This window comes from Myotis davidii, unplaced genomic scaffold (genome assembly GCF_000327345.1).
Source record: "Myotis davidii unplaced genomic scaffold, ASM32734v1 scaffold2034, whole genome shotgun sequence".
Taxonomy (NCBI): Eukaryota; Metazoa; Chordata; class Mammalia; order Chiroptera; family Vespertilionidae; genus Myotis; species Myotis davidii.
In genome coordinates this window covers 508,254-532,980 of record NW_006285802.1, presented here as the reverse complement: position 1 = coordinate 532,980, position 24,727 = coordinate 508,254, and the positions used below count along the sequence as shown (strand labels likewise).

General features: G+C 35.4%; 1 protein-coding gene across 1 annotated transcript in view; it reads left to right on the top strand.

Annotated features, from left to right (window-relative positions):
• NCAM2 (neural cell adhesion molecule 2) overlaps window positions 1–24,727 on the top strand; it is a 158,938-nt gene that overhangs the window by 55,861 nt on the left and 78,350 nt on the right. Inside the window, exons 9-10 of the mRNA XM_006756902.2 lie at window positions 6,667–6,817; window positions 23,003–23,190. Coding sequence (XP_006756965.1) covers window positions 6,667–6,817; window positions 23,003–23,190 — 339 coding nt within the window. The remainder of the gene's footprint in view (window positions 1–6,666; window positions 6,818–23,002; window positions 23,191–24,727) is intronic.

Below are 24,727 nucleotides of genomic sequence, written 5' to 3'. Positions count from 1 at the left end.
AGTTAGGGGCAATCAGGCAGGCAGGCAGGTGAGCAGTTGGGAGCCAGCAGTCCTGGATTGTGAGAGGGATGTCCCACTGGGATCGGGCCTAAACGGGCAGTCAGACATCCCTCAAGGGGTTTCAGATTGGAGATGGTGCAGGCACACCCCTGTGCACAAATTTTGTGCACTGGGCCTCTTATATACAAAGAAATTCAAAGCACTAATTTGAAAGAATATATGAACACCTATGTTTGTGGCAGTTATTTACAACCACCAAGATATGGAAACAAAACTTACTGATTTAAAACAGTCCTTATTATTTTCCTTATTTTTTTCATTATGAAGGATATACAGGAAAGTTGGGAATTCATAAGCAATAAAGACCATCCCATTTTTCTTGGTTTCTTAACCTTGGAGAAAGTGATGAGATTTTACATGGAAAAGTGGATTGAATCAGCAGGATTTTTCTACTCTAGCCACATACTTAGGCTTGGATTCACATCTTGATTTTCAGAAGAACTAATATAAATTTTGGGGATATGATACATAATCATTCGAATCTTAAACATTTTAAAGCCAGTGAATGGTAAGAGTGAGCTCATGTCCATGTAAATCCTGCAAGACTGGCCTTTGACACCAAAGTCATGGCATTGGAGCAGGGACAATCATCCTGAAGGAAAGTAGAGAGGAGATACATCCAAGGCATCTACATGTTTCATTGCCAAATATTCTATTTCATGGATATACCACAGTTTATGTATTCATTCACCAATAGATGGACATTTATGTTGCTTTTACTTTTTTGGCTTGAATAATAATGCTGTTATGGGCACTCATGTAAACATTTTTGTGGACACAATTCTTTCACTTGGGAGTACAATTTCTACCAGTTGTTCAGTCACCAGTCATAACAGTCGCTTAGGCTTTTATATATATATACATATAGATTCTTATTTGTTGAATAGATGGACTATATATACCAAGAGAAGAAAAGGGCACTAGAAACTGATGAAGAAACCACGTAGATTAAAACGTTTTATTGTGCATAGTACTGTTTAATTCATGAACTTACACTGCTAGGAGGAAGGGTAATTATATAAAAGTTCAGTTCATGAAGTCAAAATAGGAAGACAATTAGAAAGTTGGGATTCAGCCCAAAGGAAAGAAAAATTGAGGCTAAGAGTAAATATATGAATCTTATAAGGAGGAAACAGGATCTGTTTAAAATTCTTTGCAGACGTTAGTCAACTCAACACAATGTTAACACAGTTTTGTGAAATTTGTTTGAATAAATTAATGCCAATAACCTTTAGAGAGCATATGTTTTCTTGTTTACATATTTAGCCAGTTATGCCTTGCTGCCACCTTCAAGCATTTGAAGTTGAGTTTGAATTCAGTACAGACTTAATGCCATTATGAAAAGGCACACTGAATATATAATGCAGGGGTGCAATGTTTCCTGTGTGTCTGCATTTACCTTGGATTCTGCAAGCATTCTCTATTTACCCGCCCAACATCAGGAGATCCCACCTGCCCTCTCTTCTGTGCACCTGCTGGCTTCCCTCAGTTCTTTCATGTGCCTTCTGGGGACATTTGCCTGGAATTCTCTCTACAGCACCACCCCTCCTCACCATTTTTAAATCTCAATCCACACTTCAGTTTACCGGGGAGCATGCCTCTGACTCTACCTCTCACCTTCACTTACCTCCAAAACAAAACTGTGATTCTTAAAAAGTACTTTTAAGTTTATTTATATTATCTTTTAAATATATATATATATTGATTGATTGATTTCAGAGAGGAAGAGAGAGAGAGAGAGAGAGAGAGAGAGAGAGAGATCAATGATGAGAGACAATCATCAATTGCCTGCCTCTTGCATGCCTCGCCTACTGGGAATCGAGCCCACAGCTCGGGCATGTGCCCTGACTGGGAATTGAACTGTGATCACCTGGTTCATAGGTCCATGCTCAACCACTGAGCCACTCTAACTGGGCTATATTATCTTTTAATATAATACCTGTCTTCTCTGTTAAACTTTAATTCCACTACGGGTAGAAGTTATTCTATTTTGCTCAGCATGTATCCCCAGTGCCTGGATGCTTATTGTGGAATAATTGCAAAAAAATGTTGAATGACTAAGTGACATGATCCACAGTTCTCTCAAAAGGCCATAAAAGTAGGGGGCAGAGGTCAATGATTTCAAAAAGGTTCAAAGACATGAGTGTAAGGAAGAAGAAAGATAGGGAATACCTCCACCCCCGATGTGTTGTGTACTACAATGGGATTTTAAATTTGGCAACACATGTCTAGTCAGGTAAGATCACACACAAAAAAACATATTTATAAACATTACGTTATGTAATTTTAAATGTCTGACTATTAAAACTGTCAAAATATTCATATTCACAGACACTAAACTAAAGGTAGTCATCACATATTTACTTGATTAATTGATTATGAAAAGGCCAGTAAGCTATAAATAATCATTTTATAAAAATATGAAAATACTATTCAGATAAGCAGTCCTTAAACTGACCTTCTGGAAAGGCAAAGAATATAACTCAAATCAAATTTCAGAGTGTGTCTCTCTGTAAAGGATTGGAATAATAATGTATAGTCAGATACTTTACTTTTTAATCATCTTACTTAATGCAGTGGAAGAACCTGAAAAATACTAGATGGACAGCTAATATGTCTATTAACCTGTCTCAATCAAATATCAGGTGTCTTAAATGAATCTTAAGTCAGTGGGGAATCAAAGCCAAGATATAAATGAATTTTCTTTCAGAAATGTGTAATGCATTTTTACTAGTACAGCACCAGGAGAGAGATATCTTTTGGAATGTCAGATATGAGGAGGAATGACTTTGGTCTTCCAGTGGAAGTATTTGAGACTAATGCATATTGTGTATTATTATAAAGACAATGCCAAGTCTGAAAATGACTTATAATTACCCAGGAAATCACACAACTTCCCAAAGAAATTCTGTTCTTCTAGAATTTCTGTTAATCATTTTATATTTATTAATAATAACTTAAATACCAACACTTTTACTAATAGAATGCTAGTTTTTATATACACAAATAATTTTTCACAAGTTGAAAATCTATCATTTACAACAGCAAGAGACCGTATAGTTTTCAAGAGAGGTAAATATTACCTTTCAATACTACAAAAGAAAAACTATTTCTGACAGGAAAAAAGAAGAATTTGCCTTTAATAAGGTATTTTTTCACATTCTAATAAAGATTCACGTTTTTAACCCAAAGTAAATAATAGCTTATGATTACATTTTCTCTTCTCAAATTATATGTAAATTTCACCATAACTCAATGTACTTCACAATAATATTAGAATAGAATGGTTCAGTCCTCAGCACTAGTCCAAGTGACGTTCATATAAAGTGTGAATGCTGCATTCGTTTGTGGCTAGAGTTCAGGATCTGGAAAAGGGACCACACACAAATGAATACACTAGACAAGAAATATGAATTTAGAAGGCATAGGGAGCCAGGTGGAAAACCTTTCTCTAGTGGAGAGGCTCCACTGGGGCCCAGGGCCTGCTAGATTTTCTTCAATTTTAGAATACACATCTTTCCCTTAGTTAGGCAGGCAGTCTGGTAGCAGACAGGCTATCTTAAAGGTCAGTAAATATTAGTAAAGATTTATTTTGAGACTATTAGGTCAGGAAATTGCTTGAGCCACCATTGAAAAAAATTTCTATATGTGACACGGCACCAGAGTTAAGCTAGGGTTTTTCAAAATGCTGACATGCCGAGCTCAAAAGGTTCGCCATCACTGGTGTAGATAATGAATAGCTTCCAGCAATCAAGTGCCACAAATATATTATCATGTTTGTTCAACTATAATATCACTCTACAGAGGAATTTTCAACAAAGCTAGAAAAAGGCAGTGTCCCAAGAAAAGCACAAAACTCAATGAAATGATTATAAATAATAGATAATTATATATATAATATAAATAGAATATAGAAAAAATAATATATAAAATATGTTATAATAACGTAATCATCCAGGAACTATTTTGAATATAAATTGATACTTGGCCAAAAAATTAAAGGAATTATGACAGAATCCTTCTGTTTAAATGTGGAAGGGATAAAAGGAGATTGATTTTAGACAGGTCTTTAAAGAAGGGTGCTTATGGAAAGCACAGGATATTCATGACAGTACAAGTAATTCAAATTAATTGGCATCCAAATTATAACGTGTGCTTAGACAGGAAAGCGGTGCCATATGGAAGTCCTTAAGCATCAAGCTGCGGGGTAGGAGTTGTATTTGGAAGGGAATACAATGTTATCTATGATTATAGAGCACCGGTGACGTGAAACCTTCATGAAGTTATACGAATTAAAAGTTTGATTTTCAAAACAAAAAACAAACACAAAAACCACAACTTTCTTAGCTTCATAAGAAATAATTTCTGCAGCTGGAATGATTTCTTTTTTGCTAGAGAAACATAGAAAATAGCTTAATGCTGATGACTTTTGCAGAGTCAGGGAGTCTTTTTCGGGCACATTCAGCCTCAGTGTGATTGTTCTCTCTGAAAAGCTGAGACTCCTGTCAATATCCTTTCGACGCAGCAGCACCACTGAGACTGTAAATGGGAAAAGCACAGAACAGATAGGTCTACCAAACACAACTGCTGAAGATTGGAAATGATCATGTAGAACAAGATGATCAACTGTCATTTCTCATAATTGGGAATATACGTAGATAAAGATTCAGAAAACAACCCAAGACGGACAGAGGACAGGTATAGCATGGGTCATGGAAAATAATTGGTATAATTCATGGGAAGGAAGACCACGTGGGTGAGCAGGTGATGCCGGGTGAGGGGGTGCTGCGTTCAGGTCTGCACATGCCAACTGAGATACATGTCAAAGGGACGAGCCCTGCGAGTGAGATAGCTGGCTCTAATGCTCCGGGGAAAGAGAGATCCTGGTATTTATTTTTTAAAAATACATGTTTTTATTGATTTCAGAGAGGAAGGGAGAGGGAGAGAGAGATAGAAACATCAGTGAGAGAGAGTCATTGATCAGCTGCCTCCTGCACACCCCACACAAGGCATCAAGTCCGCAACCTGGGCATGTGCCCTTACGGGGAATCTAACCGTGACCTCCTGGATCATAGGTCAGTGCTCAACCACTGAGCAACACCGGCCAGGTGCCATTTTGCTTTTGGGTTTATTCATTCTGAGTTGAACTTTTGTGAAGTTTGGCTTTTTTTTTCCTCCTTTTCTCTCAATTAAGTAAATGAACTTGGCAGTTGAACATGTTAAAAATTGGCAGAAGAGAAGGGCCTTCTGCTTGAAAACCTCACCTTATTATTTTCTTAGCAATACTCGGGAGTGGGGAACATATGGTTGGCCTGGAAATCCTGATGTGAGTTGCATACTGTATTGCTGGTATGATTTTCTTTGTTTTTGAAGACTATTTTTTCTGATATTAAATAGAGTGACTGCTATGATGCTAGAGTAATTGCATGGCTGTATAAAATTAAAAAGGGAAGAATAATCATACTCTGCACCAATCAACTTGATGTTCGAAAAAAGAACTTTAAAGTGGTCTTTTGATATTAATAAGGGAAAAGTATTAAATGCCAAATGTTAGTAATAGAAAGTACATGAATGTATTAAAGTTTAATTGAATTTCAGTCACAAAGAAAATTAAACAACTCTCATATTGTTACATAATATACATATTTTATAATAGATGTATGGCATAAAATAATTTATGGTGCACTAAAGCCTCAAATATTGAAAATAATCAAACCAATAAGCGTACAATACATTTCAAATACATTATAAAATGCTAAAAGCTCAATATATTTTCTGACAGTATGAAGTAAAATTCAGTGAAGAAACTCTCTCTGTTTTAATGTGTGTCCCATAAATGTATTTAAGTGATTTAAGACACGTCTAGCTATGCTGATTTTGTTGCACACAAGAATTAATTCTTATTTGAAATGTAATCTATAGAGTATTGGATTATAAGCAGTTCCTTTATTTGAGTCAATATTCACAGAGTAAGTAATTAATCATCTTCATATAGTTTCCACTGAATCCCTAAAAGTGAGTTTGATAGTGCTATGTCTTAATATTTTGTCTATGATGCATCTGGTGTTAATTATGCTTATGAGAAGTACTGTTGCTCTATTCAAAAATGAAAATTACAATTTCCTGAAGGCTTTATTTTCATAAGTCTTGATACGTATCTCATATCTCCTTCCATGGTGGATATGAAACCAAAGTGCCACAGGCATATCATTTTCATTGTAGGTTTTAGGCAGAATTGAAGGCATTGTTGTGTGGTTACGTTTGCAAAGAATATAACTGGAAGCCAACAAAACCCTTCCTGCAAGAACATGCAAGTTTTTTTAAAGAGCAAAGAGCCTACTAAGTAAAAGATATTGCTAAAATGTGCGTGTAAGCTTTCCTACTATCCATCTCCCTGTAAGCAAGTGGACAGGTAAAATGGATAAGCTAGGAATTACAAGTCATAAATAGAGAAACCCTAGGTTTTGGGGAAATAACACACACACAATTGAATGCTGGTAAGAGTTCATTTTGTTTACTGCATATATCATAAATACCATCATTTTTGCTCATCATTTTACACAAACGAAACATAAAATATTTCTTTTCCTGACTCGATGTAAACAGAGCCCCGATGGCCGTCTTGAAGTCAAAGGGCAGCATGGGAGCTCATCCCTGCAGATTAAAGACGTGAAGTTGTCCGATTCTGGGAGGTACGACTGTGAAGCTGCGAGTAGAATCGGAGGGCACCAGAAGAGCATGTATCTGGATATCGAATGTAAGTTATTTCCGTTCTGTATGCTTACTCAAAGAACTTGCTCTGCTTTGAAAAATACACATTTTTACAGGGAGATCCAAATGCCTATTCAGTTTGTTTCTCAGCAGTTAATGTATAGCTTTAGAAAGAACATAACTGCTCAAAGCCAGTTATTGGAGACATCTAGTGGATGCTATGGAACATTAAACAGTGCTGTATATATTTAATGATCTCGATGCTGCTTACCCTGATAATCATTAATGTTAAAACAGAAACACAATAGCAAATGAACTGTATTATCAGTTATTATTAGTTATTAGTGATAGGTCAACATTTCCTTAGATTTCCATCTGTTTATTATAATATTAACGGTCCTGTGCCTCACATAGGGAGTGAGAGTTTTTATTTCTTATTGAAGCTATTTGTGGAATTATCTTACATGCTCATAAGGTATGGTATAGTATTTTTAAATGGTTGAATATGTCAGTACTTATATTTTTATCAAAATAGTGTTTATAGTCTGAAAGTAGGAACTACAATAGAGGGTTATTAAATAATTTTAAAAAATATATAACTGTTAAATTTGGGAATTGTGAGGGCTAATGTAAATGGAGTCTACATAACCAATCTTAATGCATGTGGTTTTGAAATAATTTGTTAAACATGTTTTTTTTAAAAGGGGAAGATTTAACATTATTTTTAATAATATTTCAGAATCATCAGTTTGTAGGTGCTTTGATACATAAAAGGAAATAGCTGTCTTAGTGGAAATGTATAAGATACTCCTATTGACAAAATGTTTCTACTAGATAATTTCTATTTCATTAATATTGATATAATGTGATGGTAATTGTGAAACAAGATGCATTTTCTAATTGAGAACTCTAGAAAGCAAATATTTCCCAAAGAACAGACACAAATAAATCTATATTATTTTACACATTTATAAACTGCTTGTCTAGAAATTAATGGAAAGACCAATTAAACAATGTATGTCTAAGCTTTCCTTTTGTTTTGTTGATTTGGATTTTACATTAAGGTCAATGATTCATTTGGAGTGCATTTCTGTAGAGTCAGTATGTATTATCTTTCCATACAAATATGGACACACAAATCATTCAGCAGTACTTATTAAAAAGTCTTTTATAGCTAAGGGTTTACTAATGTTGTTCTTTACAAAGCTTTAATTTTTGCCTTTAGTAATTTATATTTTCAGTTATAGATCTGTTTTCTAGTGTTTGGATTTTGGTTTTGTCTTTATTATTTCAATTGTTCTATATATTTTAGATTTGCTTTTCTCTTTGTTTATAAATTCTTAAGGTGAGATATTCATGCCATGTTGGCATGAGCATAAACTGATTACCCTTTCCATTAGAATTGGTCTTATTCTCCTGACTCATTAAATAGCAAGAATTGTTGAATTCTGTCCTGAATACTGTAAATACTGTGTTGTGCAGACTCTGGGTAATTTGACACCATCTGGAAAAGATGATTTTAAGCAGGTAATCACCCCTAAGTTCTGTGTTGCCTCCTGTGAGCAGTGATTCAAGTCTCAGTTGACTCCTAAAGTCTTTGCTATTCAAGTTTGTATGTCGTTAGACTGCGATTTCTGTGGTTATGTACACAGTATCATGGCATCTCCTTCTTGACTGCTCTCTGGAATTACCTCTACACCATTCAACCTATACTGGATCATTTCCAAGATACCTCTGTACTCACGGAAAAATTTTAGCTCCAGAATCACTTTGAAACTCCCATACACAGCACCATTAAGAGAAAAAAGAAAATGTAGGAAACTAGTTTTCATTCTCCTCCATAAGATTTTGCTCACTCAACAGAAGGCTTAGGTAGTCTCAGGGGTGGGAGGTGACCTGGCAATCAGGGAAGGCTATGCCCCATCACAGTTCTGTTGCTGCCACTTCCAACAGCGCAAGCCTCAGCCATCCCTGGTTACCTGAGCCTCAGGCCGGCCCTGGGCAGCTGGGGGGCTGAGAGGACTGGGGGTCTCCAGAGGCAGGCACGTGGCAAGGCCTGGCCGAGGAGACTGGGCACCGCCATCTTGTGACTGTGGGCACTGCCATTATTTTCTTTGTTGCCTCCTGTGAGCAGTGATTCAAATCTCAGTTGACTCCTAAAGTCTTTGCTATTCAAGTTTGTATGTCGTTAGACTGCGATTTCTGTGGTTATGTACACAGTATCGTGGCATCTCCTTCTTGACTGCTCTCTGGAATTACCTCTACACCATTCAACCTATACTGGATTATTTCCAAGATACCTCTGTACTCACGGAAAAATTTTAGCTCCAGAATCACTTTGAAACTCCCATACACAGCACCATTAAGAGAAAAAAGAAAATGTAGGAAACTAGTTTTCATTCTCCTCCATAAGATTTTGCTCACTCAACAGAAGGCTTAGGTAGTTTTTTTTTTGTTACTGTTTTGATTCTGATTTTGTTGTATGTTATTTCTAGAGAATTTAGTTATTACCAGTAGAGAAGATAGACTATCACAGGCTTATAGTGTATGTGTGTGTGTGTGTATAATATATATATACAGATATATATATTACACACACACATATATATATTACAGATGGGGCTGAGAGGACTGGGGGTCTCCAGAGGCAGGCACGTGGCAAGGCCTGGCCGAGGAGACTGGGCACCGCCATCTTGTGACTGTGGGCACTGCCATTATTGAGAGTGTGGCAGTCAATTAGCATACTCCCTCCTTATTGCCTGTGGGTGCTACCATCTTTGTGATGTTGTGAGGGTAAATTACCATATTCCCTCTTTATTATATAAGATATATATATTTTAATGCAAATTTAAACCATAAAAATATTTGGTATCCCTAGTTCTTGGAGACAACATAATTGTCTTAGTTTCTATTTTCAGCAGTTTTTCATTTATTTCTTCCCTTTGTTTTTTCAGATTTCATTTTTATTTTTTGAATCATCACACTGATCAAAAGATGATTTAAATTGCAAAGTCCTAATAGAAGTTGAGTTTCTTTTTTCTCATTCAAGGTATCAATCTTCTGTATGGTCAATTTTATTTGATTTGACATTTTTTATTTTTGCACCAACCTAAATATTCCCAGAAAGTGTAATAAGTTCTACATATGCAAATAATTTCAAATGTTGAATTGCAGGATAGGCTAGCTTTAATTGAGGTTTATAGTTAGATGTTCAGAGCTTTTAATAGTACCTTTTACCTATAAAGGGTTAGTTATACTAATATAGACTGAATTTCAGTAAAGCAAAATGAAATGTTTTATATTTGATTATTAATAAAAACATAATCAAAATTGAATCATTCATTCCATTGACATGTTTTTTTTTTCTTCTCTTTTGTTTAAATCTCCAAATTAAAGGAGTTCTCTTGTGGATCTAACCTATATATGAATGCTCTATTTAAGCTCTCTTCTCTTGTTTTTCCACCATGATGAATATCTTTTAAATATACATTACAAATTACATGTGAGTCTGTAGAAGTGAAGCTTCCTCTTTTATTAATCTAGATTCCTCCAATATTTCTTCATATATGTCAATTAGAATTCTCTATTTTTCACAATTAAATTTACTAATGAAGTCAAGGACAGTACTAAGTTATGTTGGGAGTCTGGTTCACTATTCTATCCTAATACTGCATTTAAGAATAAAATTTATCTTTAGCATGATATTATTTTGCCCATATAATTGCCTAACTTCTTCTCTATTATATATATTTGAAGTTATTGCTTTCTAGGTACTAACTATAATTTATTAAAATTGAATCAGATAAAACATTTATAGTAGAAGAATATAATGTTGTAAAACTGACTTAGAAGTCATATAAATATGAGAATGAAAGAAGACTTACTTAAGTAGAAAGTAATAGAGTTATTTATCTTGTTTGTATTAATTGCCAAAGTTCAAATTATATTCATGTGGTATAAATAGACAAAATGTCACACTGCTATCATTTGTCTAAAGTTAGTTCTATTTGGGAGTTTTGGTGTTAAATAATCATCTAGAATATGTAATTAGAGTTATAATTTAAAATTTAGCCTGCTCCTTCAGTTATCTTTCTTGTAAATTAGTGTAATTATATTAGGAAGGTTTGAACAGTTTTTGTTGATAATACCACTATTTGTAATAAGTCTTATACTTTGCTCATAGGAAGATTAGTACAAATTTGGGTTGGCTATTGCAACTTCATAGCTATGATTAATATTGACTAACTAATAAGCTTATTTCTTGGTAATTAAAACTTGTGATAAGATAGGATATTTTATTTAGCAACAAACTTATAAGCCATAGTATTAAAACTTTCAGTATCTTACATGTAATGTCATGAGAAGTTGTTTTAAATAAAAATTTGATTTTAGAAATGGTAAGAATGTTTTTATTCTACATCTTTAAATCAAAGCACTATAGAAACTATGAAAATTATGGACATTACACAATTTCGCACAAGAAAATCTTACTTTACTGCCCGATTCAAACATCTACAATATAATATTGCTAAGACTGAGTGGGAAAGAATCAAGCCATTTACAATTTGACACCTACCGCATTATCATAAATTTAAGGTGTTTGGGAGATTAAACCTTTTCTTTTTTTTAATTCAAAAACTCTTTTGTAATTCATCTACAGCAGAGTCCTTGGCTTTGTGCCAGTTCATTTTCAACATTACAAAGGCATTCCCCTTCCTAAGAAGCAGGAGTTGAACTAACATTCCAATTTATAAAACAAAAGCAATAACGGGGGTGTGATGTGTGTTTTAATGCAATAAGCACCGATTACATTGTATGTTTGATTACAATTAGAATGTTATTAAGTTCTGTGACTAGGTGCTCATTACATATTACCTATTAACTAGGCTTAATTATTTTATGTGATAAATTTAATTTAACAGTAACGTGGTAACAATGCATGTTAAGATGTATTGAATTTTTCATTTACATTTTTTTCTCATCGAACTCTCTACACCTGTTTTTATTCCATGTTAGACATAATAGCAATATTTATATGCATTTTCTCCTGTGGTATAAATGTTGTTAGCAATATTAGAAACATTTTAGGGCTATAGGGATAATAATCTTATAGCACAGATTCATGTTGCTTTCATATTTGCATGCATTCCACAGAATTAATAAATCCCTGCTGCCTGGCCAGCATGGCTCAGTGGTTGAGTGTTGACTTAAGAACCAGAACGTCTTGGTTCGATTCCAGGTCAGGACACATGCCCAGGTTGCAGGCTCTATTCCCATGTGGGGCATGCAGGAGGCAGCCCATCAATTATTCTCTCTTATCATTGATGTTTCTATATCTCTGTTCCTCTACCTTCCTCTCTGAAATCAATAAAAATATATTTTTAAAAGTTTAAACAAATAAATCTTTGCTTTATCTTTCTTTAAAGTTTTACAATCTCAACAGTGATTATAGTAGCATGATTGCCTGCATGTACAGGATGAGGTAAATAAGATGTGAACATGATTTTAACATTTAAAGAAAATTACCTCTGTAAACACTTAGATGTTAGAAAAACTCCATGGTGATAGCTGATACACATTTTATACCCATGATTAAAATCTTGTCTCATGACTCTATCTTTTTCACTCACCATAATACATTTAAGCTGTTCAAACTTTAAAGGGGATGGCTCATTTGCAGAAATAAATTGGTTCTAATGCCAGCTGCTATTTAGGCTTAATATTCAGTATGATAATTTCAAGGACAGCATCTGGGAGAAGTACAGAGCTTATCTGTATAGCTAGCAGATAAAAATAATAGAATATTAAAAGAGAGAGGTGAAAAATATTTTTCCGTTTGGCTGCATTTTTTAACCCAAACTTTCCATGAATCCTCAGGGAGTATTTGAAATATCCCATTTCTCACATGCACAGATGCTATCAATTATTCTAGTTTTATCACATATTTGTCTAAATCTGACAGATATTATTTTATTCAAATCCAATGTTAAAACACACTTCAGAAATTATGGTAATAAAGCATTCTTAAGGACTATTAGGAAATATCCAACTTTTGAAAGGATAAACCTTACAGATAAACAAGCACATATCAAACAGTTATATTAAACTAGTCATTTTCTATAACTTCTGGATTTATCACTGTCTCTTAGCACCTGCTTCACAAAGATTTATTAATTCTATGGAATGCATGCAAATTACCCAGAAATATGGAACCCTACCTCCAATTTACCACAGCTTTCACCCTTTCTCTGGAATGAGCCCCTTGCCCAGGGATCTCAGTTCTCACTGGCACAATGACTGCCTTTGTTTGGGATGCTATAATAAAATACCATAGACTGGGTACCTTTTAAAAGGGCATGCATGTCTCATGGTTCTGGAGGCTGGAAGACAAGATCAGGATACCGCCTGGTGAGGTTCTTGGTGAGACCCTCTTGCTGGTATGTCCTCACCTGGCCTTTCCTTGGTACATGTGCACAAAAAGAGAGATACCTCTGTTCTCTTCCTTTCTTTTTCAAAAATCTATTTTTATTGATTTCAGAGGGAGGGAGAGAGAAAGATCAAAACCTCAATGATGAGAGAGAAGCATTGATAGGCTGGCTGCCTTCTGCATGCCCCACACTGGGGATCCAGCCCACAACTCAGGCATGTGCCCTACAGGGAATCAAACCATGACCTCCTGGTTCATAGGTTGACGCTCAACCACTGTGCCCCACCAGTCGGGCTCTCCCTTTCTTTATGGGCAGTAATCCCATCCTGGGGCTGCACCCTTACGACTTCATTTAAAACTAATCACCTTGTACCCTGTTGCTTAGCTGGTCAACACACTTGTCTAGTAAAACTAATCACCTTGTAAACCTCCAGCCTCTACATACCATCATGTTGAGTAACAGCACTTCAGTGTGTGACTGTGGGGTGCGGGTGGGGCACACACACTCAGTCCTTAGCTGTGAGCGTTCCTGGTTTGATAGAGAAGGCTACCTCACAGACGGAACTGGTACAGGATTTCACAGGGTGAAGCTGCCACTGAAATAGCATCTGAGATGACGTCACACCAAGCCCTCTGGGACTTCCCTGAGTTTTGTCATCTTGAAAATCCTGAAGGACTCATGAAGACTCATGGCAGGCTTTTTGCTGCCTTTTACTCTGTCTGGGCTGCTATAGCAAAGCACCATAGACTCTGTAGCTTATAAACAACAGAATTTTACTTCTCACAGCGTCCGGGGCTGCAAGTCTGACTGAGGTCAGGGCGCCAGCAAGGGGATTGGGGTGGGGTGAGGGGAGTTGGGTCCTGGTGAGAGCTTTCTCTGATTACAGAATGCTGTTTTCTCGTTCTGTCCTCATATGATGGAGAGCGGAAAAGAGGCACTGACCCACTTCCTCCTCCTCCCTAGGACTTCTTGTCAATAGATTCAGCTTGGATTTACTGCTTACACCTTAGTACAGAGTAACATGACCACCAAAGTTAAGGTATTTGATTCTCGAAAAAGACCTGTCCAAACCTTGAATCCAATCCGCCAGAACTCTGTGGCCATAAACCCTCAAATCCTCTGAGTTCTTAGTTTCTGTGGAACAGAGGCAAGGACTCGTTTTACCTCGTATTGTCTATGTATTGATATCTACCTTCTGACGTAAGCTAGCTCATAGTTTGTGGTAATTTAAACCAGATGGCAGTTTTCTAATATATCGTGGTTTATGAAAATATATTTTTCAAAAGCATAGTATTAGCAGCTATCTTTAGACTTTAGTGAATCTTCTGGATCTAATCCTAGGAGATTGGACAATTTATTTTACTTAATCCAAGCTTTAATTCCTTAATTTGTAAAGAAGAAGAGATGGATCTAAACCTATGATTTTATGAATCAGGCTAGGATCTTAATTACATTTTTTCTAATTCAACATTTTTTTATCGGGCATGTACTATACACCAAGCACTTTTCAGGTGTTGAGTATATAGAATTCAACAAAGCAAGCTAAAACCTTACTTTATGGACCTTACAGCCTAACAAGACCCGTGTCAATAATAGACAAAATAAAGTAGCATAATATATAATACAGCAAGCAGTGAAAAGGGCTAAAGAGAAAAAAAATAACCCAATGCAGTGAGATACATCATCAGCTGATGGCACAATAATTATACATAGTAAACAATCCAATCTCAGTGGTATACAAAAATAATTCTCCTTCTCAAATGATGACAGAAACTACTTGGTTACCCTTTTAACCAAATTGACAATAACAATAAAACATTTTTAAATGAACATAAAAGGTTAAAGAAATGCTTCCTCGATTAAATCTTTGTTATATACAGCATTACTCATTTAGACTATATGTGTTCCTGCTTCTGTATACTTTTAATTTAATTGCTCTGATTTTTAAAATTTACTAATTTTATTATAAAACAATTTTTATAATACAACTAGAGGCCCAATGCATGAAATTTGTGCACGAGTAGGCTGTCCTTCCCCCATCTGCTGGCACCGGCTTCTCTCTGGCACCTGGGACCCAAGTTTCCCTCGCAGCACTGGCTTCCTCTGGAAGGACATTTGGTCTAATTAGCATATTACACTTTTTAAAAAAATATTACGCTTTTATTATTATAGATTGTGCGGCACCACAAGGAGTATTGGCAACATGATGGAGAATCTTATTCTACCCTTTCCTAAAGTCTGCAATTCTATGGGCAATTTTATTTGCTTCATTTTCATGATGACCTAATTTAGGGCCTTCTGATGATCTTAATAACTTTTTCCTTCCATCAGTGAGAAGCATCACTTGTCATTTCTGGATCCCCTTGTGTGCACACCTCCCAACCAGCATGGGGTCTAAGACAGGGCCTCTGTTGGGCTCAGAGGCACCTTCTCTCTTATTTGCTTCTGCAGACTATCTGGCTGCTGTGTTGGACACGGGCTTCTTGGCTAGATGATCTCCTGGTCCTAGCACCTGACTTCCCTGTGCCTGTGGGAGCGACAGTGTAGCAGGGGAAGGCAAACACAGCAGGTAAGTGATGTTGTAGTGGACAGTTCTTGATTGCCTTCACATATTCATCGACACTTCTCCCCTTCTTATTGAGACTTCAAATTTTAAAACAATATGACTTCCTCCTGAATTCAGAATTATTGCCTGCATAATAACAATAACAATAATTACAACATTAGAAATAATAATGATGATGATAATAGCTAACAGGCTACTTGTGACCTGTTAATGCATGTTATGTAATTAAATTAGCCACAATTACATTACATTAGGTATGGTTATTATCACATTTTACCTCTATATTTATCATGTCTTAGTTGGAAGACTGGAATGTAGGGAAGTTTGTAACCCTTTTCTACTTCACTTTAAGTCTCCCAAATGAAAATTGGTAACAATTGCCACATATTGATAACTTTCAAATAACCATAATACTACTTAATTGGAATTAGATCACAATTACTTTCTGTTTAACTGCTGTTTAATTGACATATATTTTATTTTTAATGATGATGATAATAGCCTGTTAGCTATTATCATCAATTAAGTCAATAAATAAAATATTTACATTTTACTAGATAGTTTTTTTCCAACTTTAATAGAGTGACACACTGAAGTTGTTTCACATTAATAAACCAAATTACATAAGTTACAAGCTGTGCTACTGCTAAATCAGACAGATTCTGAGGAAACTGACATTATTTTTATTAATAAAATGATTTTAACACTGCTATATCCCTGGGACCAACCATTTTTTTTTGATGACTCAGGAAATTTTATGATAAGATTCACTGAAGCTTTGTTTGCTAGATTTATATATGAATTTTTTCATAATAATAATATAGTATTTAAAATACCATAGCTATTTACATAAAATTCAATATATAAAGCAATAATAAAGGATAAAATAGCCTTAAGTAGTAAAATACTTTTATTAGTATTTGTATATGTGATTTAAGGAGGAGAAATATTAAGACAAGGAAAAGAAGAAAAATATAGAAAGAGGAATAATTTACTTTATATTCAAACTTCTCTTATAACTAGTAATACTTGTATCACTAATAACAGTTAAAGTATGTGCTAAGAATTCAAATATAGGCATATCTCAATATAAATTATGCTAGTGACTCTAGGGTCATAAAGTATGCTGAGATTTATGTATAATTTGGTTGTTCAAATTTAGTATGGAAAATGCACATCTAGTACTATGGTTAAATTGGCAGTAAACACACATCTAACTTAGTATTCCATGTAGCCATTAGAATTCCCACGACACATAGAATGAATCTAGTTAATTGCCGTAGCTGATTCGGCATAAGAGTGAATGTACAGTAGAACTGGATCTATGAAATTATTAATTAAATTATCCTCTAAAAGTGCCAAAGGATATATTAGCTTTTATTCCCTAGGTAGTTTCCCTCATCATAAATCAAGTGAGAAAACTTAATGACTGAACAGAGCATCAAGGTATTTTAGATATATAAAAAAAGTGTACAATTAATTCTTAGCTAATTTAAGGGGCTGGCTTCCTCACAAAATAGGCAATAAAGGTCTATGAAAGAAAATGTATTGCTATAGAATTAATACTGCATTAAAGTCCTAAGTTCTGTGATTTTAGGGAAGTCAAACAAATACCCGTATGCTTTTCCTCTGCTGTTAAATGGAGTGTTGATGTCTGGAATACATACTTACCCTGGCTTTTCATTCATTCATTTGTTATTCACTAAGTACGTACTGAGCATCAAATATAAATTCAGGTGCTGCACAGAACTGTATGAAAGGCAACGTTGTCCTGCTCTCATGGGATTTATGCTTCAATTAGGGATATGGAACACACACAACTACATTAACATGAAATATTTCAAAAAGTGATTAGATAGATGAGACAGGTAGACAAGGGTCTGAAAGCAGGAAAGGTTAGGGATGATTACAGTTTAAGGAACCAAGTTAACGCAAATATCGCCAAGGCCAGAGAAAAGGTGTAGGCCAACTAATGTAGAAGTTTATAAAACTGTCCTAAAATATTTTGATTTAAGAAGTGTGTAGAGAATCTTTTTAGAAAATTTTAAGCAGGATAGCAATATGATTGTAAAAGAGAAACTGATAGGCCAGTCAGCCAGGAAGGAGAAGGCTTCTAAAGTTGGCCAGGTGGTGATTATGGCCTTGAACATGGGTGTAGTCGTAGCAATGGAGAGAAGTGAATGGTATTTTTATATACTGTGATTTATTGGTGAGGAATGAGTGCCAAAGCTTTTTTCAAAAAAAAGTCTTTAAAATATATTTTTATTGATTTCAGAGAGGAAGGGAGAGAAAAAGAAACATCAGTGATGAGAGAGAATCATTGATTGGCTGCCTCCCTGCATGCCCCCTAATGGGGATCAAGCCCACAATCCAGGCATGTGCCCTTGACCGGAATCAAACCCAGGACCCTTCAGTCTGCAGGCTGACATTCTATCCACTGAGCCAAAACAGCTAGGGCGAGTGCCAAAGCTTTTAAAATAGAATATTTTATTACACATTCAAATAATTGTTGCTATTATTTGTGGTTCTTAAAAACCTAATATTCATGAAGAAAATATTTAAAGCTGTATACCACAGAGTATGATGACTAGAAGGACAATATTTCACCACAGTATGTAAATTATATGAGAGTGTGCAATACTGTTTTACAGGGACAATACCTGTGTTGTCATTATGATTTTAAAAGACTTAAGTTTATTTTTCATTATTTGTAAATCTTACCATGCTCATGCTTTTCAATTTGATTCACAAAATGGATAGTATATAGTGAATTGATTTAGTGAGTTCCCTGATTCTGTTATTCATAAAAATGGGAATTCAGGTCAAATACTTTTATATTTTAGTTGCCAGTGCCTGTGTTGTATTTTGTCATCAGCTTCAGTCCTCTGAGGAGCAGTCAGCATTCAGCAATTCAGGCCAGCGCTCAGCAAGAAGTAAGGTCACAGGCACCAACCACAAGTAAGCCATGTTCAGACCAAACAGCCTGCCCAGCCTGAGAGGAGACGATAAGAGCAAGTGAATGAAAGCTTGTGCGAAGCCAGTAATCAAGTCAGGAAGCCGTGGACAGTGACAGGAATGTAGTGATGAGTGCCGGCTGCGCATTCAGCTCTAAGTCCCCGCAGTGAGGCGAAGAAATTAATAAAACACAAAGCACATGGATCAAAACAGGAGAGACTTGTCCCCAAGTCTGAAGGCAGCCTTAAACGTTTCTTTGATGTCTCCTGGTGCAGCTGGAATATGACTCTCCTGACCCCAACTTGGAGAAAGTGACAGATTCAGACGCTGGTACACTTTTGTGCTTGCTTCTTATGCTGGAAACTTGAAATGAGAGAGCCAGTCGAGGTCATGGATATAAGCGCTTCGGAATGCTGAAGTGATCCAGCTCAGCCTTCTGCCTAACCAGCCGCCATTTAATGAAATCAAAATCATTTCTCTTTAGAGATCGTTCCCTTGTGATGACAGCTACGTGAACTTAGTTCCTTGATTTTTAAAGTCTGTATTCATTTTATAGCCAGCTTGACATATTCATCTTCTTGCAGTCTATGAAGTAATGCATACATTTTTATTAATCATATAATCATTAGGTAGAAGATATGGGAGCCTAAAGATAATTTACCTCCCAATATTTTTACCACCAAGCACCTCGTATTATTTCCTCTCGTGCATTCTCCAATTATAAAGATATTAACGTATTGCCCTGGCCGGTTTGGCTCAGTGGCTAGAGCATCGGCCTGTGAACTGAAGGTTCCCGGGTCTGATTCCGGTCATGGTCACATACCTTGGCTGCAGGTTCCTCTCCAGGCCCTGGTCAGGGCACATGCAGGACGCCACCAACCAATGAGTTTCTCTCACATCGATATTTCTCTCTGTCTTTCCCTCTCTCTTCCACTGTCTCTAAAAATCAATGGAAAATATCCTCAGGTGAAAATTAAAATAATAATAAAATAGATATTAACTTATTAAAGTGATATTTACTGCCTATGCCATATTCCTCTCTACTCCTCTGAATTTTCTTATTTTTTTTAACTGGCAAAATTTATTTCCTCCATACAACATGAGAAGCCTTCTATAATGCAAAAGGCCTACTTTTTTGTAAATGCCTAAATTTGTGGAAGGTACAATTTTTGGTTTATCAAGGTGAACTATGCTGCATCTTTCTTCGGCTGTAGTCCTCACATGTTGTCTTTCCCAGATCACACCCTTCTGCAAACAATGGCCCAACCCCTATTGTTTGATGTCAGACCTGTGCCAGTGAATATGGCTGTCTTGCTACTGTTTTAATATTTACAAAACAGATAATGTACAGGAATCTAGTTTCTGTTCTATTGTAGATGTGCAATATCAATATTCTGTTGCTTCACCCCACAAAGAACATTTTTAATGTAGCTTTCAGTGTAGCGTGGATAGCCTGTAGCATGTTTGCATTCAACTTCAGTAATTCTGAATTAAATTCCTACTAAGATCATAGGCAAGTAATCAGTGGCAATTAGTTTTATAAAAAAAAATCCTGCCCTACATTTATGGTTAAATTATAATATAAAACATATACACATAGATGCCATATTGTGGACAAAGTAGACTGTGAGTCAGCTATTAACAGTTCTATTAGCACGTATGATTTTCATATTGGGCTATATTTTTATTCAAGTGAAGTATTCCTAAGTATCTCCCTAGAATACTATAATGATAAAGAGATTATATTTTGTACATATTAAGCAGTAATAAACTCTTTTATAAGTAGAGGTAGATATAGATAGAATCTTAGCTGTTTAGTTTGAATATTAGAATGTTAGCTTCTCTTATAGTTGCATCCCTAAGTAGATTTTTCACTTAATCTTCAAGGCCTTGAAAAAGTTTTTTATTTTCTTTTCATCTTAAAAACACCTTCTGTTCAATGTAACTTAACTGAACTGTTGAATTGAGAATTGTTTAATTTCCAGGAAGGTTAATGTACATTTTTTTGAGAACTAAGTAAGCTTCTTACCCTGGGTTAGCCATCAAGAATTAATTGTGAGCAGACATGGCACCTAAGTGCCAAGATGTGTCACTATTTATTTAGCCAATCCTCTTTTGTGGTACATTAAGTTATTTTTAGTTTTTGTTATTAAAATAACAATGCATTAAAAGTCCTTGATATAGTGCCCTAGGGCCCCGTGGTCGACAAACTGTGGCTCTTTGGCCCCTTGAGTGTGGCTCTTCCTAAGCCTTAGGAGTACCCTAAATAAGTTAATAACAAGGTACTTACCTGTATAGTTTAAGATAAAAATTTGGCTCTCAAAAGAAATTTCAATCATTGTACTGTTGATATTTGGCACTGTTGACTAATGAGTTTGCCGACAACTGCTTTGGCTAAGTGGATAGAGCATCAGCCTAGGGACTGAAGGGTCCCAGGTTCAATTCTAGTCAAGGGCACAAGCCTTGGTTGTAAGCTTGATCTCCAGTAAGGGGCGTGCAGGAGACAGCCCATCAATGATTCTCTCTCATCATTGATGTTTCTATCTCTCTCTCCCTCCCCCTTCCTCTCTGAAATCAATAAAAATGTATTTTTAAAAATTACTTGATACAAACATTTGATAATATTTCAAGTTACTCTTTTTAGAGATACCTAGGACTAGATTACAGAATTAAAATTATAAAGCTTTTTAAGGCTCTTTAATCCCCTAAGGAATTGTGTTAACTATATTCCCCTCAATAATATATGATAGAGTCCACATCACCAAAATGTAGATAGCAATGAAAATTAAAATTTTGATTCTAGGTTGAGTAGAAATATAATGGACCATGGTTAAAAATCACCCTAGATGCCCTAACTGTTTGGCTCAGTGGATAGAGCCTGCGGACTCAATGGTCCCAGGTTCCATTCCAGTCAAGGGCATGTACCTTGGTTGCGGGCACATCCCCAGTAGGACATGTGCAGGAGACAGCTGATGGATGTTTCTCTCTCATCGATGTCTCTAACTCTCTACCCCTCTCCCTTACTCTCTGTAAAAAATCAATAAAATATATTAAAAAATAAAAATCATCATTCTCCCCTTTAAAAAAAAATCACCCTAGATTCATATCCCAGACCTACAATTTGTTACTAGAATAAGCTTGACAGCTCTTAATCCAGATCCTTCATGCTTACAACAGAGTACCACCTTATTCACAAAGTTATTAAGAAGATTGAATAGAATAAAATGTAAAAAATTATTGTCATAAAAATATTTAGTCAATATTTCATACTTCTGTGTGAGATTGGCATTAAAATCATGCAATAAATTATATATAGGACAAGAATTTTTAAATGATTACTTGATCATTAGTTTTTGATTACTGTTATGTATCTGATATATAGTCTGTGGATGGCAGGTTCCAATACCAGTCACGGCACGTGTGGGAGGAGGCTGATGGATATTTCTCTCTTCCTCCTCCCCCCCTCCCTCCTTCCCTCCCCCACTCCCTCCCTCCATCCCTCCATCCTTCCATCCCTCCCTCCTGCCTTTCCTCCCTCCCTCCCCTCTCTCCCTTTCTCTCTCTAAAATAAATTTTTAAGAGATTATGATTGATTGACATTTGTACTACGCCAAAGTTCTAGAGTGGACCAAGAGTAAGGTGCACATTTATATGTCTTCACAATTAAGTTATTTCAATGAAATGACATACTATATTGTCAATTTTCTGTTAATTGTTATTTCTTTTAACTGAGGTGTGGTGAAGTGCCCTAAAAATTGACAAGGCATCATAGCAATTCATTAATTTTCAAATTAACTGTTGACTAAATTAAATCATCACTTATTTAATAAAAACTGGAAATGACATTTTAGGAATCTGTTTCAAAATATTTTTCAGAGAAACTATATGATTAGGGCAAGATTTAAAAATTATATAAGGTACTGATTTTGTTATTTTATACTAAAATCTCACTTTACAATACCTGTGGTTGGAGAAACAGATTTCAAATGTGGGTAGCCATTAATTTACTGGTTAGATATTTTTTGTCAGAATATTAAAAGCAAACTTAACTCTGAGCATTGTCTCATATTTTAATAATTGGTCAACTTTGAATGCTCTTATATTAATATTAAAATTATTTGATGAAACAAATGACTTATTTTCATGAGTTCCGATATCATATATTAAATATATGAAATTAGAATTGCTTTTTGTAGTCGTCATACTTGCTATTGTTTATAGTAATTATGTAATTATCTTAATGAAAAGGAGTATAAATCGGTTATGTTCTATTGCTTTATAGATGCTCCCAAGTTCATATCAAACCAAACAATTTATTATTCTTGGGAAGGAAATCCGATCAACATAAGCTGTGATGTGAAATCTAATCCGCCAGCATCAGTCCACTGGAGAAGAGAGAAATTAGTCCTGCCAGCTAAAAACACTACTAATTTAAAGACATATAGTACAGGAAGAAAGATGATATTAGAGGTAAGTCTTCATGGACATATCAAAATTATACTATTTTAGTCATTACCTATTATTTTAGAATATGTTTAAAGATCTTAATATATAAATATACTACCATATGTTTATGTTACAGAATGCATATAAAAACCTATGTTTATTTTACTGAAAGGGAAATTTTATGTATTTGGATTATGGCCCATTAATGATTAACATTCACTATTTATATAGAAATATGAGTGTATAGCAAAAGTCATTATTTCTCATTAATTTATTTTTGCAAAATTAAAACGATTATATCATGACAAATAGGGAGGTGATTTGTCAGCTCTTGAGGCACAAATTACAATGTCAGTCATTGCTTATCCTAGCCATTGCTTCTGTGGTGACACTTCCTTCTCCTTAGGCTGGCATAAATACATGCAGTGTGCTCGCTATATACTCTCTAGTTCCTAAATAATCCAGATTTACTTAGTCAATGCCTCATTTCATTTTATTTTTTCAATTAAGATGGTAGATAATTGTTTTGTGCTGCCAAGTGCCTGGCCTTTAAATTCTGTCCGGATACAATACCTTGTATTTACTAATTGCAGATTGTGCGTGCACTAGTTTCCAAAGTTCATATGCCTATGACAGTGATCACCAGCCCTTCCGGTTTATGATGCTTTCAGAACCATTGGGAATGTTCTTCAGTACAACAGTCTTATTTAGCTGAACAGATGCTACATTTCCCACTAATTCAATTTACTTCGCTCCATTCCCCTTTTCTTTCCAACTTGAGCCTGAGGCACTGTTCCTTTGACAACCTGGTGGTCCTTGGCTCCTGGGGAGTCACCATATTGATGACGGACTTACTGCAGACATTAGGTTGACATAGTGAACTAATTTTTAAAAATCTATGTTTTAGAATAACATCTGATAATCCATACTGCGTGAACTTAAAGATATTCTCATTGGACCCATATAAACTCCACTACCTGGCAATTGGACTTAGGCAAATGTTTGGTTGATAAAAGGATTTAGCCATCACTTTCCCAAACATCTGGATAATTGACTGATAATTAAATCACTTTGTCTAAATCAATTTAAATTGGTTTCTTTGTATTAGAACTAGCTCCTGGCAGGTTGACATGGAACTCAATTTCACAAAACATTTAGTCAGATTTTACCTAAATTTTTGGAATTTAACCATAACTAAAAACCAATGTATTTAACTACTTTAGGGCAATATATTAGTGTGCTCTGGCTGCCGAAACCAAAGAGCACAGATGTGGTTGCTTAAACAAAAGAAACCTTTAGTTTCACCCCCACACATTTCTGGAAAATAGAAGTTTGAGATCAAGGTGACAGAGTCAATAGTTTATGGTGGAACCTCTTACCTTGGTTGGCATATTGTGCCCTATGGCTGTGCACCCATCTGGCCTTTCACATTCAGCAGACATTCTTCCCTATGGAATTTACAAATAACATTCTCATATGCCTATAGAATAAATACTTTTTTTAGCCAAATTCCCTTTTCATTAGTAAAATTATTTGAGTTAAATTAGCCTGGTTCATTAAA